The following is an 18,426-nucleotide window of genomic DNA, read 5'->3' on the forward strand; positions in this document are numbered from 1 at the left end:
AGGTCACCTTTCTTATAAGAACTTAAGACCTCAGAGAATGAAGAAGGGAAACATTTTTCCACAGCGGGATAAGGGCGTGGGCTTCTCAAGTTTGCTTCTTCATTCTTAGAGTAAAAATTTATTATGTAAGTTATTGTTAATGGAAGATGTGAAAATAACACAAGTATTTTTCTTACACTTTTAATGCTTTGATAAGATTATTGGACTCAAGCTATTCGTTATAGTTGTTAACAGTTGTTTTTAAAAATTTACATGTAAATGTTGAAAAGTTTCTAATAATTTCCAATATTATTCAGCAATAAATATGTAGGACTTTAAAGATGTTTTTATTAGTATTCTCATTGGTCCTCCTTCATTATTTGAGAACCTGGCCTGTGCCGATGTGGCCTCTTGGAAATGAAAGATTAGATACAGAAATTTGTGGCTTAAGAGAGTAGTATTAGAGATTATTTCTTTTTCTAAAAAAATCATATTTATATATGTATATATATATTTTTTGTTAGTTACCTTTTCCTTCCTCATGTTTTGTTATGTGATTGCTATGAAATGTAAGATGCAGTTCAGGGAGATGTCATTAAAATGACTGACCACAGTGGACAAACACCAACTGCCCATTTTAAAGAAATTAATAACCACACTACAAAAGCCATGGCTTACATTTCCCTCTTCCTTTTCTTTTCAACTTGTGACTGAGAAACGCGCATGTTTATACAAGGACTGCTCTGAAAGTAATGCCTCTTATTTTATTATTTTGGCCCACAATGTCAGAGGTGGATATTGGTGGTATGGCAGTAGAGAATGAAACTTCCCAACAATATTCCATTCCATTTTGTTGCCATATGACAGATGGTAGCAGAGGGACAGTTTGACGGAATGGCATCTGACATGCAAGTGCATCTGAAGCAAAAGTGTGGAACTGAACTGAGAAAATGGCACCCACTGATATCATAGAGGAATGATTACTAAACATTTATGGAGACCAACCACTGGATGTGAGCACAGCAAGGTGATGAGTTACGTGTTTCAGCAGTGGTGACAACATTGTGAAAAACAAGCCACATTCTGGACAACCATGCGCAGCTGTCTCAGCACTAACTGAAAAATGTCTTGATAAGCTCATCAGCGCAAACCAAGAAACTTGGTACAGAGCTGAATATCAGCTTCAGTACATTGGAAATGATGGTGGAAGTGTTGATGTATTACACATTTTGTACCAGATAAGTTACGTGAATGCACACAGAGGAATAGAAAGAACACCTTGTGCAAGTTCGACCTATTGAAGCTGTATGAGGCTGAAGGTGACAGTTTCCTGGATTGCATCATTACTGGTGACGAGACACGGTGTCACCACTACAAACTGGAGGCAGAACAGCAGTACATGGAGTGGTGATGTAAATTCCCCATGGAAGAAAATGTTCAAGATGTAGCCCTTAGCATGTAAAGTAATGTGTGCTGTCATTTGCACTAGGAAAAGGATGATTCTTCTGGATTTCCTGGAATCTGGACAAGCCATCAACTCTTACTGCTACACTGCAACACTAACTAAGCTGAAGGCTCAAACTTCCAGAGCCAGCCCCAGAAAAGAAAACAACCATTCTCTTGCAACACAATAACACCAAGCCCCATATCAGTTTGAAGACTGAGGAGTACATTGCCTCTCTTGGCTGGACTGTCCTACCACACCCACTGCATAGTCCAGATTTGGTGCCTTCTGACTTCCATTTGTTTGAGATGATGAAGGATGCTATGATGCCACATCATAGCAGTTTTGAAACAGTGGGTCACCTCCACTGATGCAGATTTTTATGAGCACAGCATGGAGGCTCTTGTTCATCATTGGTGAAAATGCAGAGCTAATGGTAGTGACTGTTGAAGAATAGCATTTTGTAGCTGAGAACTTGCTCTGTCAAACAGTATTATTGTGCTGTAGTTTCCATGGAAGCAAAAAGGAGGCATTACTTTTGGAGTGACCTACATAGAAATGCGTTCTGTAGGGAGTACAGATGTTAGGAACTTGTAGCTAGGTGTCAAGTCTCTCTCTCCTATCAGAGCATTTCCCTCTACATCAAATGTGAATGCCTTCCTTCCTTCTGCTGCTATTAAAAGAGATGTTTGCCATACTCTTGCAGAGTTTTCTTTCTTGAAAGTGGAAAAGGTCTATTAGAGCTTTTCCCTGCTGCAGCTGGGAGAGCTGTGTGCCTGTGATGAGCCCGATGGGAGGAGTGGGCCTCAGAGCTGGGGCAACCCAGGGAAATGTCCTTCTGCAGTCAAGCAGAGTTAGTTTTCTGCAAGCAAGAGTAGAATTCCTGCTGGTTGTGGGGGTGGGTGGGGTTGCAGTGTTCTGGTGTTTGCTTATATCCAGCATTTCACTGCAAAGCCATGTTTAGCATCATGCCAGTTACTTGACTCAATATCCATGGAGCATAGTAGAAAGTGGGTGTTTGTGAAAGCCCTTCAGCCAAAAAACCCTTCAGCCCAAGACCAGACAGGATCGACCAGTGTTACAGATTTAGATTTAAAACAAGTAGTGATAAAACCGATTTCAACATGAAAATATTTTAAGGCATCTGAAATATTATAGTTTAATAAGAGTACTAGTAAAAGTCCATTTATTCTTTCATGATATTTTCAAGCTATAACGCTAATTATTTAGGAGCATTAGATTCTGTTATAATAATACAATAATAAACTGTGGAGGAATTAACTCTTTTTATTTCTGAAGTAGCTGTTTCTAAGATTTCTATTGCTTTGTTTCTTTTTTTAAAAAATGCATCACCATTACCACAGTTCTAAATACAGGGAATGGAATTTCACTCTGTACATCTTGGGAAAAAAATGCAGTGAGGAAAATGCATTGATTTTTTATCGCTCAGTGTGAACAAATGGGCATGTAATCTATCTTAGTAGACTATAGACTATACTCAAATGTTTACATCAATTTTGATAATATGTGGTAGCTTCTTACTACAATTGATATAGTAAGATAGAAATGACTTAAAGCAAGAACTTGCAACAAAAGGTAGCTTCATGAATTGGAATATTTTTGTAGCCAGAATGTCATCTAAAATGTGAAAGAATCATAGAGTCATAGAATCATAGAATGGCCTGGGACCTCAAAGATCATCAAGTTTCTATCTCCCTACTATGTGCAGGGTCGCCAACCAGCAGACCAGGCTGCCCAGAGCCACATCCAGCCTGGCCTTGAATGCCTCCAGGGATGGGGCATCCACAACCTCCTTGGGCAACCTGTTCCAATGTGTCACCACCATCTGTGGGAAAAACTTCCTCCTAATATCAGATCTATCTAACCTATCTATCTAAAGTAGAGGCAAGGAAAAAAAAATAGACATTGTCCAGTGTTTTCATAACTTGAGTTTTTCTGTAATACATACTTTACAGAAATTACTGCATTTTAAAATTATTCTTTTTGTGTGTCAGTACGGTCAGTAAATTGAATCTGGCACCACTGAGAGTATTTGTCACCCAACCACTGGAAAAAGAGAGTAACCTACTGTGTATAAGTAGTAAAAAATAGAATATGTAGGAAAATGCTCTGTACTTAATAATGAAGAATAGTGAGGAAAAACACCATATGCTGTTTTTGCTGATTGCTGTCATAATGTTTGATGTTGCAGGACGGATGGTCACAGTATCACTTTGTAGCTTCATCTTCAACGATAGAAAGAGATCGGCAAAGACCGTACTCTTCATCACGCACGCCCTCCATCTCTCCCGTGCGCATGTCTCCTAACAACCGCTCAGGTAAGAGCAGGCTCCCAGGACCAAAGTACATGCTGAAATAATCAATTACTGTCATTTGCCTCCTTTAAGCAATGTCTGATCTGTTATTAACAATAATGGAAGGGCACAAGATACAGTCTTTGCTCATATCTGAACTATCCGTTGAAAAGAGGACACTTCATAAAGTTCTACAGCAGAGAGATTACTTAACTTTCTGTTTTGCAAGTTTTAAAAAAGTTTGACTGCAGGTCTTTGTGTAATATTGATGGCACATTTAGAACAGCTGTCATTTATTCTGTATAATCTGTGCAATGAATTAATGTAAGTATGGCAACTTGTACTGAGGTGTTGATTTAGTTTTCTGCTCAGTAATCTAGGCAATTTTTTCATTGGCATATTCTAAGGTAAAATATATCCTGTCTAGTTAAAATAGGCTCAGTAACAGTATTTTAAGATAAACAGTTACAACGGTCAAACTTTCAGTGTGCATTTACTACTTGTTCAATCAAATCCTGCCATTACATAGGTATACTAGTAGTTTTAGATTAAAATTTACCAAACTGGTTATTGCCATCAGCAACATACAGTAGTTGTGTTTCTAAGAAAATAATTGTGTTAATTATCTATAAGCTATACCTTAGTCCTGCCGAGAAACCACCAAGGAAGTATGAAAATGTGGCTGTAAGTACGCCCCAGTGAGAGTTACTGTACTTACTGTTCCATCTAAATTTCTTCCATGATATGGTTGTAGGGCTTTGTTCAAAGAAATAGACAGCAAACGAAATCAACACTAATCTGTGAGACTATTTCACGCATTATTTTTATAGGCAAGACAGGGCAAGCTAGCAAACAGTCCAAAAAATGTTGCATGTGATAGGTATAAAGCAGACTGAAAACCATTCTTAAATAATGGATGTTACTTTCATTTTTTCTCAAAATGAAAGAATACTTTCCTTGGAGGTCTGCCTCCAGTACATTTCAGTGGTTTTAATAATGACCCTTCTAATACACAAAGGATACCTGTTAACTTTGCTGGTGGCATAAATCTAGAAGAGACTCACCTTATATGGGGAGCACTGTTAGAATTCAGAGTTGTCCTGAGAAATTGGAGCTACTGTCTGAAAAGATCTTATTCCTTACAAATCAATTATATGGGGAAATCTGGCTAAATGAAACTGCATTAGAAATGACTTAGGGATTTTTGTCAGTTGCAAACATGAATCAGGAGATGGAGAGATCAGAGTATGAAGACACACTGAATGGACTGTAATTTTTTAACTCAGAGACAAGTGAGAAGAGATACACACCAAGTCTTCAGACATGTAAGAGGCAGCTGCAAAGAGGCATGCTATGAACTTTCTCTGCTTTCATAGAAGACAAATAATGAGCAGCAAGGAGTCAGGCTAGACATCAGGGAACATTTCCTACTGGCAGAGAAACAAAGCATTGTAATATACTGCTTGGAGCAATTACCTGGTTTTTGTCATCAGAGATCTTTAGCTTCAGACAAATCCGTCAAAAATTATTTTGGTATAGTGTCTACTACCTTGGGGTAAAAAGGCTGAAGTAAATGAACTCATAATGTCCTGTTCATCCCTAGGACTTGGTGATGCAGTGCTTTTAACTAGCTTGAAGAGTTCTGTCTTTTTGTGTGTAATTTAAAAATAATAACAGAAAAACTTGATATTACTTCTTAGTCTAATGTAAAGTAATAAATGTATGTCTACTTCCAGTAAGAACTTTGGAGGAAGACAGTTCTATATTTTAACACTTACCAAAAAGCCATTGTTCTAACAGGTGAGGAGAGGTGCAATTTACACAGGGAACAGAGAGAGATGGCTTTTTCCTCATCAGTCAATTTTATTCAAAACAGCAGATTGTTACAAGTATTACTAGAGTATAGGAAACAAAATGCATGCAAGTGTTAGTTACCTTTTCAAGGTTTGAATCCTGTTTTGTCCCCTGCTTAAGTCAGGCTCCCATTAGCTGATTTGGTAATTTAATGTCATGTCATGTTTCTTCATAGTTAATACTTTTATCACCTTCAGAATTACATCACTATTGACAAGCAACTTAAAAGCAATCCCCAGTTTTGATGGCTTCATAAGAAAGCCATCTGTCCCACGTCTGCTCTGCAATTTCAGAGAAAAGACGTTATGGCTCTGGAGATTATTTTATCATATTGAATGTCTGGGTGGCAGCCAGGAAGCATGTGGAAACAAGCACCAGAAGTTCAGTTATTTTTTTTTGCCACTATGCTTTAACTAACTCTGGGATGTTCTGCTACTCACTTTGTACTACCTTCCCTCTCCTCCCCTTCCCAACAGGGAAAGTTGCATTGTATCTACCAACATCTGAATGTATCAAAATTAGTTTATTTGAAATCTGCTGTTTTTGTCCCAGCTTTTCTCTTTTTCCTTTCATAGCATCACAAGCTGTGAGTCTTTGTGATCAACACCACTCATCACCTTCACATTCTTCAGTGTGTGAGAATCACATACAAGCCCAATTTCTTAGTCATTTTTCACCTCCCCGCTTTTAGCTAGACCAAGTTTCAGTCAGACTCTTTCTTACTGGCTGCTGAAGTTCAGTCAGTTGTGAAACAACCCCACGAGCCAGCTGTTCCCATGACATTGCCCCCCAACCTTTTTCTTTCAGCTGTCTCAGCCTCTAAACAATTGCAGAATTTCACAGCACACGATGAAAGAAATTTTGTTTTAATGCCAACTGTTTGTACTTAGTTAATGACAGAAATTATTTTAATTACTTTTAAGTGTTAGATATTCTTTCTTGTATGTATTCTTTGAAAAAAACAGCTTTATTTTCTTCTTTTCCCCCCAGAATTATTTCAAGGCTTGTTTATTTTCAACAGAGAAGGGAGGAAACCACTTTATCTCCTTTTATAAGGATTTTTTTACTCAGTTGAAAGTTAAGGGTCTTTTAAACAGAAAAGAATTGACCATTATAAGAAAAAAAAAAAAAAAAGAGAGAAAGAGAAGTAGCTACACTGGGAAGTTTTGAAATTAAAGAAATTGAAATGCTATGGGAAATTTGTTTTTTATTATTATTATTATTGTTGTTGTTGTTGCTGTTGTTGTAGTTTTTCGTAATAATCATCTTAGATGTTGAGTGTAAGTGAAAAGAGAAAATGGTGTTTGGAATTGATAGTCCCGTTAATGCATTTGTCCTGAATTTGAAATAACAACACTTTTTCTTTCATAATGTGATAGTGTTTCTTCAAACAGCTGAACAATAGTCTACTAGCAAATATATACTGTACTGTGATGTTTACTCTAGAGTTAAACGGTACATTCAGTGATGATGTGGTAAGAAAAACTAAATCCATTTTTATGATCTAGCAAGTGCCCCAGCCTCACCTCGGGAAATGATCAGCCTAAAAGAAAGGAAAACAGACTATGAATCAACTGGAACAAATGCCACTTACCATGGAAGTAAGGGAGAACACACTTCTAGGAAAGACACCATGACAGGTGAGATTATTCTTACATAGCACATGTAAAAATCAGCAGTGATAGATGGCCGATTTCATAGGCTTGGCTGAAGAGCTGACTTGCTCTGGTTTGTGCCAAAGTTTAGCAACTTTGAAGAATAAAACTGAAAAAGTGCTCAATCTTAGTGAATTCAGAGCTCTGTGAAAATGATTTGTGAAGACCGTGATTCTTCATAACAAAAAAGTCCCTAAGAACATTTGTACATTTCTTTTTAATTTTGTTCTCTTTTCTGAAGAAAGTGGGTAAATCCACCTTGTATTAACTAACTGGTGCTGTGAGCACCAGTGGTGCTGGTTTCTGTGAGCATGACTGTGGTTGAGCGTGTGTGGTGATCACTGATGCCTGTCATTTGCAGGGAATGGCTCTGTGGGACAAGTTAGTTGTTTTTATTTGTCAGTCATTGCTAGGAAATTCCCTAGCAGTTTGGAAGAACTATCCTTGCTACTTTCTCAACTAGGCTGATTTAAAATTTAACAATTGTCTTGGCATATGTATTATCATCTTTTGCAGGTTTCATTGAAGGCCTTTCTCCCTTAGTGAGCTCATTCACCTGTTAGCATTTCAGTAATTAAGAAACATTGACTACTTTGGCTAGAATTGCGCCTCTTTTTTAGTTCTCTGCAAAGTATGTGTCAATCTCTATCACCATTACACAGGCTTATATAACCTCTGGTGGGTATTATGTTATATTTATACTGTGCTGAGCATCATAGTGTCCTCTCCACCAAATGCTACCTTGTAAAAAATTTACATTGAGGAGTCATTCTGCACTTTTTGAATGCTTCTTGCCTTTACCATTCCCTCTGCAAAGGTCTTGCTCAGAGAATGCAAGAATGGGTTGGTTTGGATTCTTAAGCTCACAGGGGCAGCAGAAACATGACTTCAAGCCATCCATGCTAGCGTCCACTTTCAGCACATGACACTACTCAAACAGCATCTATTCTGCTATACACCATTGTGCAATCACAACGTAAAGGCCAGTCTTTGAACTTGGGTGAAAATGCAATGCAGACTAAGCAAGAAAGTGAAAATCTGAAGAAGAGGAATGACACTATGGAAACCACAGAATCAAATGTCCTGAATCACCTCTTCAGGATACCAATGAAACTAAAGAAAATTCAATCAAGGTACTGTATTTAAAGTATCTATAACATTTTGGGTGTTTCATAGTCACATGAGAGGATTCTCTAAAACACGTCAGAGGCCATTACTTGTGTGATTACAAAAGACAGGACTTAATTTTTTTCCAGCACTTTCATGAAGAAGGAATCTGAGTAAGAACTGCAGAAACATTAGTATTTCACCCTACGTGTGTCTGCAAATTCAGACAACCAGATTATATTTGAAAGTTCTCAAAAATAGATTTCCGTGTGGAAAAACTTCCTTGTGCTGTTCCTGTGCTTCCCTGCAGTTTGCTACCTATTTCATTTCTCTCTCCCTACTTCAAAAAATTTATTTTTCCCCATCTCTTTTTATTTTACCATTTACTGTAGTGTCTTTGTTCTCCTTTATGTCCTTGCTATATCTGTGCAGTTTTAGGAACATGAGATTTGTGCTTTCCCAGCAACCTTTGCTCCACTGTGATTTTTGCATCCTGTTTTCGTATCTGTTTGTATTTTGTATGTTCTTATTGATCTTTTGGAGTGGTTCTTAATAAGAGCACTCAAGACTCTCAGCATCACGCTCGTCTATTGGTAATTTTTCCGACTATTGAGCTCAGTGAGAAAAATCAAAAACAATCAAACTGATAAGCTTTATAATGTTTCAAAATTCTTGTATAGCCATTGTACAAATGAATATGAAACTTACAAATCACTTTCTTTGTCTTTCAGGTCACCAAATCTCTGCTCATTTGGTCAGAGCTCAAATTAAACATCATTTTAAGAACAGAAAATGACAGGAGTTGTACTGTCAACACTTGATGTGAAATGTGTGTAACATATCTGTAGCTGATTAAATAATAAACATTTCTTTAAAGAACAATATGAAACTTATGACTTTAATTATGAGACATTTTGGCCTTACTTCTGTGGTCTATTGTAAGTTTGCATAGCAAATTCATTCTGATTCCTATATTTCATTGTGTACATCAAATAATGCATTGCAGTTAATACTTCCACAGAGCCTATGGGACTTAGATAAATGTTTTTTCAAGTTCCACCTGGCGTATACATATACTGAACTGCTCTTGTGTTTTGTGCCAAGCTGATATATTGCACAAAGCTTTCTTTGACTTATAGATTTACAGAACATGGAATGCAACAGCAGTAGTCCCAATTTATCTACACCTGTCTCCATGCTCTTCTTCAAAGCTCTTCTCAGTTTATAGTTCAAAAATTTTATGACCTCTTGGCTAAGACTGAAATGAAGGTTTTTTGATGGATTTTTGAGATAGAAATGCTGGCTTCCTGCCATCGTGGAGAGCTGTCAGGAAACCTCTGGGAAAAAATGGAGAATCTATGAAGTAAACAATTTGGCTGAAAATGATAACTTACATTGATTTCACAAGGACAGCTAAAAAATAGGGGAACAATATCAAAGTTTCCATTGCCCTCCTCACTTCACAGGTTTATGATGCCGTGTATATTTACAGTCCATCTTCTCTTTTCTGTAGAAAATAATAACCAATAATAAAATTTTATGACCTAAAGTATATTTTTAAGACAAAAACTATTCAATTCTTTTTTTTTAAAGGAGCTGTAAATGAATGTGGTAACATTATTTATGCCTTGGTATTCTCCTTCAGAACAGAGAAGATAAGTCTGCTGTATACTGTTACGGGATTTTGTTAGGACCCTCACTGAACCAGTATGTGCATCACAATCTGCACCCCACATCTTCACTTCCACCAGCAGAAATACCTTCTGATTAATTTATTATGTTGCTTGTCAGTAATCTTTCATCTGTACTTTTCTTATTTGAACTCACTTGCACATTCTGAACACAGTCCCCAACTGTTAAAATAGCTAGAGATACTCAGGTGACTTGAACTCATTATTACTTTAAGAAACCACAATAAAACTGTAATCTTTTGACATGCCCTTTCACCATAAATGAAGGTGGCGGTGGTAATGACAGACAGTGATCTCTGTTAAGTGATATTTGTGAAGCACAGAAGCATTTTCCTTCACTGTCTTGAGTTAAATTTTAGAAAATAGAGCCCTGTTGATCACAGTAGGAAGAGCAGGTTAAGCAATACCAGCTGAGGATGACTGCCTGCCCAACTGATCTTTCCTTTCTTGTGTCTGTCTGTGTTTGTGAGTGCAAAAGGTTAGCACCTTATTATTTCAAAGTGCCTGTAAATGTGTTCTGAATGGGTACACTTAGGAGCTGGAAATTGAATGTTAAGCCACAAATCAAGGGATTGAGATATGTGGGGAGGGCTTCAATCAATGATAACTTTGTCACATAAACCACTGAGTGACATAATTCTCAGAGCTGCTTGTAAGCTTTGGAGAAGGTGGCTGAGGGAAACTTTTTTTTTAATCAATATTACCTTGAAAACTGGAGAAAATAATAAAGTAAGGTATTTTTCTCTAATGTTCTTTATACAACACAACCACAAACTACTGCAGGCGTATCATAGTAATCACTTCAGAACTGTCACTATTTTGCCCAGTAAAAAGTACCTTCTCAGTACTATCTTGTGCTGTTGTTTAGATACTGTATAAAATACAGACACACACACTCATCAATTCTGGAATTGGTTTATCTGCAGTGACAATTCTCACCTCTCTGTAAGAAAACATGTTTGATGGAAAACTTCTGTCTTCTGCTCCTTGTACCTCTTTCCTTTGCCGTGTTTTAAAAAGAGAATTCTTTGATTAACTCTCTTTCTCTGTGATCATTTTACTATGATGACACATGTAACATCAGATACTAGCCACCCAAATATTTTTCCTTTCATCTGGCTCATCCTCTCCCTTCTTTCTTTTATATTCACCCCCTGCTTTTGGACAGCAAGAGTCAGCTGCTCACTGAAGCATGGCACAGCAGGAATGGAGTTCCCAGGAATGCTGCCTGCGTGTTCCGAAGCAGGTACTGGACTGGGGCTGCATGCATTACTGGCAGCTACATTGCTTGGCTTACATTTCCTCCTGAGACTGAGTTATCTCATCCTCTTAGCTAGACTAAGCCAAGATTTCTTGTTTGTGAACTCTTGGCATTCATTTCAAAGCATCTGATGTGTCATTGTACTCCTTTTAATCACATTAAGAAAAGAATACCACAGTTTGCTTGCATTTGACTGCAGTGAAATCAGCAATGCAGACCTTTCATTATGCAAACTATCCATTTCTTCCATCACAGAATCTGTGATCTGGGAGACTGCAAGTCTTCAATCTGGCCTGTGCTATACAACAGATTTCACAGTACTGTGGTTGAGAGCTATGCATCAACTCTGAACTGTTTCTGTTTTTTTAATAATTATGGCTGTTAAGGGCACACGGGTTCCTTGTGCTCTTTTAGTTGCCTTTAAAAAGATGGAAAGGCTGTGGCCCTCCTAAAAGTCTCTCTGATTGCCTGTGGGAACACTCTGTGAATTAGCATGTGTCCAGTCTGCTGTTCTTCTTCAGATTCTCCATAAAACCCTCAGATTTGCATCTTATACTGTTCTTTATTCTTGACAAATAACTATGAATAGTATTGTATTTTCAGTAATTCCTGTCTGAAAACTTACATGTGTGGATCTTCAATCCTGCTTATCTTTAGATTTATGTACATAAAAAAAGGAAAGGTTACAAGAAGCTCTTCCCCATTTATGAAAGTCCAGCACATCATCACTTCCGTATTATCCAAGCAGGCTTCTTCTAGCACATCACAGGGCAAGCAGGGAAGTCAGAATAGCAGCATAAAAAAAGATGGTACCACCAAATTATCTGGCACTACTGAGCACCACAGTGGCGTGAAAAGTACCTTACACAATAATGCTCCTGCATGCTCCTTGGCTCCTTCTCCACCAAAGCCTGTCATCAGAATGAGAGTTTGAAACACTAAGCAGAAGATGCAGCCGGAATTCATAAAAAATACTGAAATAACAACTGTCAAGCCTCACAAATCAATCAAGTTTAATGAAACAACTTGAAAGGGGAGAACCTTTGTAGACTGACGGTTCTGTGCTAACATCTATGGCCACAGATGAACTATCCAAGCAGTCATCATTTCCATCTGTTACCACCTGCTTGCGCACAGGCAGAACTGGGAATAGTTGCCACCAAAAAAAAAAATCAACCACTGTCTGTTACCAGAGATTATATTCTTAGTTTCAAATAAAGGATCCCAGTGCACTACTTGGAGACCCCTGGATCTCTGCTCCATTTCCTACACGGGACTATGCACTGTCTTAGTAACTGCATCCAGCACATCAAGAACTAAGAGTTTCTTCACCTCTACTAGTGAACAGTGAAAAAAATGGGGGAGGAGGAGGGGAGCTTTTTTTTTTCAGCTGGTAAAGATCATCACCCCACCATATAGGTCCAGTCTTCATCCCATTTCAAGATCATCCTGGAGATCTTTAAGAACACCACCTGTGATCAGTACAGTGACAACACGGAATAGTGCACCAAGCTCTGTCAAAAGCTTTACCTTCTGCATGGTGCCTGTAGCAGATGTGGAGTGGGCACTTCACAGTCAGCTTTGACTCCTAACCATGCCATTCCTTCCTTTCTCCGTAGTGGGTAGAGTGACTGGGGAAGAATGGCAGAGGCAGTTTACTGTGCTGGGATCCATGCTAGCAGCTTTCCAAAGGAAGAAAAAGGTGGTTACTTCTTCAGTAACTGTGATTCTTCTTGGTGATGTGACCAGCATGGATCCTACCACCAGCTTTCATCTCTGCCCTTCAGTAATGCCCTCCAAGTTTTGAGTTGTGAAGGTACAAAAACCATCTCAGGTTTCATACAGTTGCACAGAGACCTGAGAGAAGCTGAATGGGAAGCTTGTTTCAGTTCCACTGATGCTCTGATTCACTGCTATTCAAGTTTTAAAATTATTTTTTGGGCATATGCTTTTATAGTGAGAGTCACAGTGACAGTTATTGAGTCATTGGTTCTAGTATCTGGAAAGTTAATAACACATATCCAGCAAGCACAGTGTGCACAAATACATGACATCCTTCCATCAGATTATTTCAGATATGAAAAATGCATACATTTCTGGTTCTATCAGCAAGCTGAGCTTCAGCTAGGTACTCAAATCAAGATGATCGGGGAAGGTTAAAGCCTTGTAGAAAAATCCTTGGTTTTGAATGTGTTTCTTTAGGCAGGTACTCAGTAATCTTTGCAAAACAGTACAATGTCATCCTTGTCTTCAGAATCCCTTCTGATTTCAAACTCGTAGCTTAGTTTTGTCCATGCATTTTAGTAGTAAGGTATTTGAGAAGAAAATTACTGCAGTTCATGGATTTGAGACTGTCTTGGCCAGAATATCTTTGGTATAACTGCTTATTTTTTTGCGTAACTCATTTTGTATAGTTGTATTTTATCAGTTTTCCCATGAATAATTTCACAATATAACAACAGCATTGTTGGATAAGTATTCCAGGATTTGGTGTAACGTTCAACTGAACAGAAATGAGTTAGATGTTTCTTAATTCCAATATTTACAGCTCTTACCTGTTTAGTATATGTATTATACAAAATCCCACATATATAACCTGGAATATATTACTGAATGCTAGCTGTATATGATGATTATGCTAGCAAAATATGTATATTTTGTTGATTTATGTGTGATGGTAAATGGTATAGTGCTGTTACCACATACATATGTGTACCCCAGAGCAAAGATTAATAGCTGTTTAGTGAGAGAGAAAGAAAATAAAATACTGTTGATGCTTTTAAAGATTTTTGTGTAAGGGAAATGAGCACTATGTAAGTATTAAATGAAGCCTTAAGAATTTATTTTGAGGCCAGAGAGGCACAGCTGGTAAAACTGCTTTTCTTTCCATTTCTCTATCTCCAGCTCAGAACACTGGAATCTCAACTTTGTACAGAAATTCTTATGGTGCACCTGCTGAAGATATCAAACATAACCAGGTAAGTAAGGAGACTAATATACTGCTGTTCTAGATTGCAAGATGCCAGTGTAACATTTTGTGTGGAAACTATGAAAAATATCACAAGGATTAAAAAATCTAGGTTAGAATAAATGAGTCGTGTGCTTGAGCAAATGCTGGCAATTCCACTGGTTTAAGGCAAGTTATATTCTTCATGCTAATGAATAATTTCAGCCCAAATTTCTAAAATGTCCAACAAGTTATGACAGCAGATGCACAAGAATTATTTAAAGTATCGAGGCCTTTCACTCATAATGAAATCAAGAGAGGCTTGAGACCTGCATGCCTTTAAAGTTCTGGATGTGTGATGCACTCTGCAAGGGCCAAGCTAACATAATGGGCACTTCTGCTTTGTCAAATACCTGGTGATGTCCTGTGTCAGTAAACTTGGTGAAGTGCATTCACATCTCATTGCTTGAGTGTATCAGTCATAAAATTGAAAACTACTTCTGGCACTGAGTGGCTCACAGGCTAAGGCATTTTGTCAGCAACATATATACTGAACAGGCCTGGCCTGGTACCCTTGTATCTCTTACAGGCACATATGCATTGTCTGTATGTATGTGTAGCTTCACTGTTTTGCACAACTGTATCTTATAATTAATTATCACAGTTCCTTAATATTTTCACAGCTTCCCTATACATTGTACATCATTCTTCAAATAGAGGTAGGAGGTCAAAAACACTTAAGAAAAGCACTTTATATAGAAACAGAATTGCTCTGGCTGGAAAAGACCTTAAAGATCATCAAGTCCAACCGCAACCTAACCATACTACCCAAATGATGAGTAGTATCAGAAAAGTAAAAGAATATTTGGTGGAACTGATTAAAAAAATCCTGAAAATTTTTATGAGATTACCTGAAATTTCAGTTTCAATGAATGTTATTTCAATTTGAATCCACGAACTTAAGGCGAGTTTCTGATGTTGTGCCCCTGTTTTCCCTGTATTGGTTTTGCTCTTTACTTAGCCAGTATTTCATGTGATGTACCATATTTGTGTGCACCATTTCAGTGTATGAAGGTATTTCTGCTTTTATTGTCTTTAAAGAGAAAAGTCCTTCTAATTAACACATTTTTAAGGAAAAGGAGGAGTATGAGGTATTTTAACAGCTGGTACACTCAGGCTGCAGTCATAAATAAACTAATTTGATTTTTAGAGTGAGAGCAAAAGGAAAACACCACTTTTCCACCTTTTTCCACTTGTTTTCTCAAAGAAATGTCAGGTTTATGATTGACTTATCATAAATAATGTTTCTATTTATAAAGGACCCCAAAATACTAGTTTGATCTTCTTTCTACTCAAAAATTTGACTGGCTGTGTCCTTCTGGCTTTTGAACAGGTTGCTTAGTATGTAATTTTTCTCTTGTGTCCAAACTGAGACACCTGTGTTTAAACATGTGGCATTAGACAAAAGTGGTGCTAGAAATAGAAAATAGAGTTGTTATGCTCCCTTTTTGCCATTTTGACTTTGTTGTCACCAGTGCTGTAAGGTCACTTGTAGGGCTGTTAATGGCAGTGAATGCTGACTGTCTTTTTCAAGTTACTCATAGAGTCCCATAAAGACATTTTGAAAGAATACCCAAAGTTTGGGACACAGCAATGCAATTGTGCCTGTCTTCTTGAAGGAACATGGCAAACGCGTGCGTAGTCTGCAGGTTTGGCAAAAAGTCTTCTGATACTGATATTAGCTCACTGGAAAAGATAGCATTTGAGGATTGAAAGAGCGTATCATTTTGCAGTCACAAAGCCTGCCCAATCTTCATGGAGATGGCAGAGTGAAAGATAGTGTTCCACTAAGATACTTGACAAATGATTATAATTTTCAGATTTCAAGTAAGTCCCGGATATCAAAACAGAGATTCACTAGGGCTGTCTGAAAAAAACTTAACAGCAAACTTAGATTAGGGCGCCACCTGAGACTTTTTTCTGTATATCATAAATATTTCAAGTTCAAGGCAACTTACTGGAATGTAGCAACTCAAGACTGTCAGCATGAAGTATCAAGGCAGTGGTAAGAAATTGATTCAACTTAAAGTAGCAGAAGAATACATTTCAGGGGACTTAGTCTGAAATGTTCTCATGTCAGTGCCCTGAAGGCTATACTTAGTTCTTAACAGTGTCACCCTGTCTCATCTGTGGCAAAGGAAGTTGCAAAATGTTAAGCATATTGGAGTGCATACACTGCCCATTCAGATTCTTCCGAATTGAATTTCTGCCACCAATATTTGTACTGTATAGCTCCAAAGTAGTCAGAAAGCTGTATACAGATGATATTTACTAAAAGTTACTGTGAGCAGCACTGCTCAAAACCAGATTTTAATTACATTTGAAATAAACCAGCATCTGTTAGCAGCAGTAAAATGAAATAATAAATGAAAGTGTAAAGAATATAATGACAAGGCAGAGCTGTGGAATTAATTCACTTCTAAGAGCTACTTTGGGCATTGGTTAAGTAATGACCAAGTTTCCATTCCCAGCACGGTGAACATAGAATGAGATTCACTCTTTCTTCCCTCCTGCCCACAGAAAATTGTACCTAAGAGGTGCGGATATTGCTGTCTTTCAGGTTTCAACACAGCCAGTTCCACAGGAGCCCAGCAGAAAAGATTACGAACCATATCAGCCGTTTCAGAATTCAACCAGAAACTATGATGAGTCCTTCTTTGAGGACCAAGTGCATCATCGTCCACCTGCAAGTGAATACAACATGCACCTGGGACTAAAGTCAACTGGCAACTACGTCGACTTCTATTCAGCTGCTCGTCCCTATAGTGAACTTAACTATGAAACAAGCCACTATCCAGCCTCTCCCGACTCCTGGGTTTGAGACTTGGGCAGATAGAAAAGCTCCAGGAACTGTGCATGTGCATGCATACCACAAGACATTTTTTTCCTGCAAATTTAGTTTGTTAAAGCCTGTTCCATAGGAAGGCCCAGATAACCAGTGTGGAAAAAATTAAGAGATTTTTTTAGAAGGCTAAAAGAAATGAAAGCTAAACCTTGGAGTAATTAGAAAGAAATATATATACTATATATATATTTTACAGTGTAGGACAACTTTAGTGTTGGCCAGTAGAGTCTTAAGTTCGTTGCTGTGTATTGAATGTGGCTGAAAGAAGGAGGGAGATTATGACAGTGGATGTGGGTCAAGAGTTAAGCACAAGTAACTGAGCAGCGTACATACTTTATGGGGAACAGCTTCTCACACTTTGTTTAATATCCTCATTCATTGTGACTCTAGGCTTCAAGTTGCATTTGGGGTTTCCTCTGTACAGCAAGATGTTTCTTGCCTTTTGTTAATGCATTGTTGTAAAGTATTTGATGTACATTACAGATAAAAAAACAAGTGCATTGTGTATATTACACCAATGCCACAGTGTTTCTTCATCTATGGTTCTAAATATTGCTTCAATTTCAAATTTTGAAAGATGTATGAATTTCCAGTTTTTTGTTTTTCTTTTCCCCGGTGCGTTTTAACAAAAAAAAAAAAAAGAAAAAAAAAGAAAAAGAAAAAAAAACAAACAAAAAGGAATATTTAGCAGTATTGTTCGTTCTGATATGTGAATTTGTTTGTGGCAACTAAAAAAAAAGGCATTCAGCAGTTTCTGACAATTAACATTCATCATTCCACACTCCTTGTCAACAAAGTGCTTTTTCACTGCCTAAAATTTTAGATGTAGATATTTGAAATAGATTTTTTTCATTTATACCAGTTTTCTTTATGATGATACAGTGTTAAAAGAAAATAAATTACAATTGATCTGTCATCCATATTTGCTAAGAATGTCTATTTCCAAGAATCTACCATACAAATATACATTCTTACTCGTGTGTGTCCACGTATGCATAGTATTTGTGTGTGTGTATGTATTTGAGTGTGTGCGTTTGTGTGGTACAAAACCTATTTTCATCCAATGTTTTCCTCGTTCAAGCTTCAGTTTTTGTTTGATTTTCAGTTTTTTTAAACAGTGGAAACTCCAGTATGTGCTTTCTCTTACTCACTTTATTAACCATAGATAGCAATTCAAAACTGTTAGGCCACATACTCGCAAAGGAAGGGGTTGTAGGATATTTTTCATTGAGTCCTTCACCCTAAGGTGCCATTTCCTTTAAAATAGC

At 37.5% G+C, this 18,426-nt stretch overlaps 1 protein-coding gene across 13 annotated transcripts in view; it reads left to right on the forward strand.

Annotated features, from left to right (window-relative positions):
- CTNND2 (catenin delta 2) overlaps nt 1-18,062 on the forward strand; it is a 622,619-nt gene extending 604,557 nt beyond the window's left edge. For 3 of the 13 annotated variants that reach the window (XM_090137091.1, XM_090137096.1, XM_090137097.1), the window contains 5 exons: nt 3,636-3,762; nt 7,101-7,232; nt 11,214-11,291; nt 14,211-14,284; nt 16,874-18,062. In XM_090137091.1, coding sequence (XP_089993217.1) covers nt 3,636-3,762; nt 7,101-7,232; nt 11,214-11,291; nt 14,211-14,284; nt 16,874-17,134 — 672 coding nt within the window. In that variant the 3' untranslated portion in view covers nt 17,135-18,062. Of the gene's footprint in view, nt 1-3,635; nt 3,763-7,100; nt 7,233-7,763; nt 7,914-8,064; nt 8,381-9,085; nt 9,218-11,213; nt 11,292-14,210; nt 14,285-16,873 lie in introns of those variants that run through there. The other 10 variants (XM_090137090.1, XM_090137095.1, XM_090137093.1 and 7 more) reach the window with 9 other exon arrangements.
- Nucleotides 18,063-18,426: the final 364 nt, after the last annotated feature.

This window comes from Phasianus colchicus, chromosome 3, assembly GCF_987193195.1.
Source record: "Phasianus colchicus chromosome 3, bPhaCol1.hap1.1, whole genome shotgun sequence".
In the NCBI taxonomy this organism is placed as follows: domain Eukaryota; kingdom Metazoa; phylum Chordata; class Aves; order Galliformes; family Phasianidae; genus Phasianus; species Phasianus colchicus.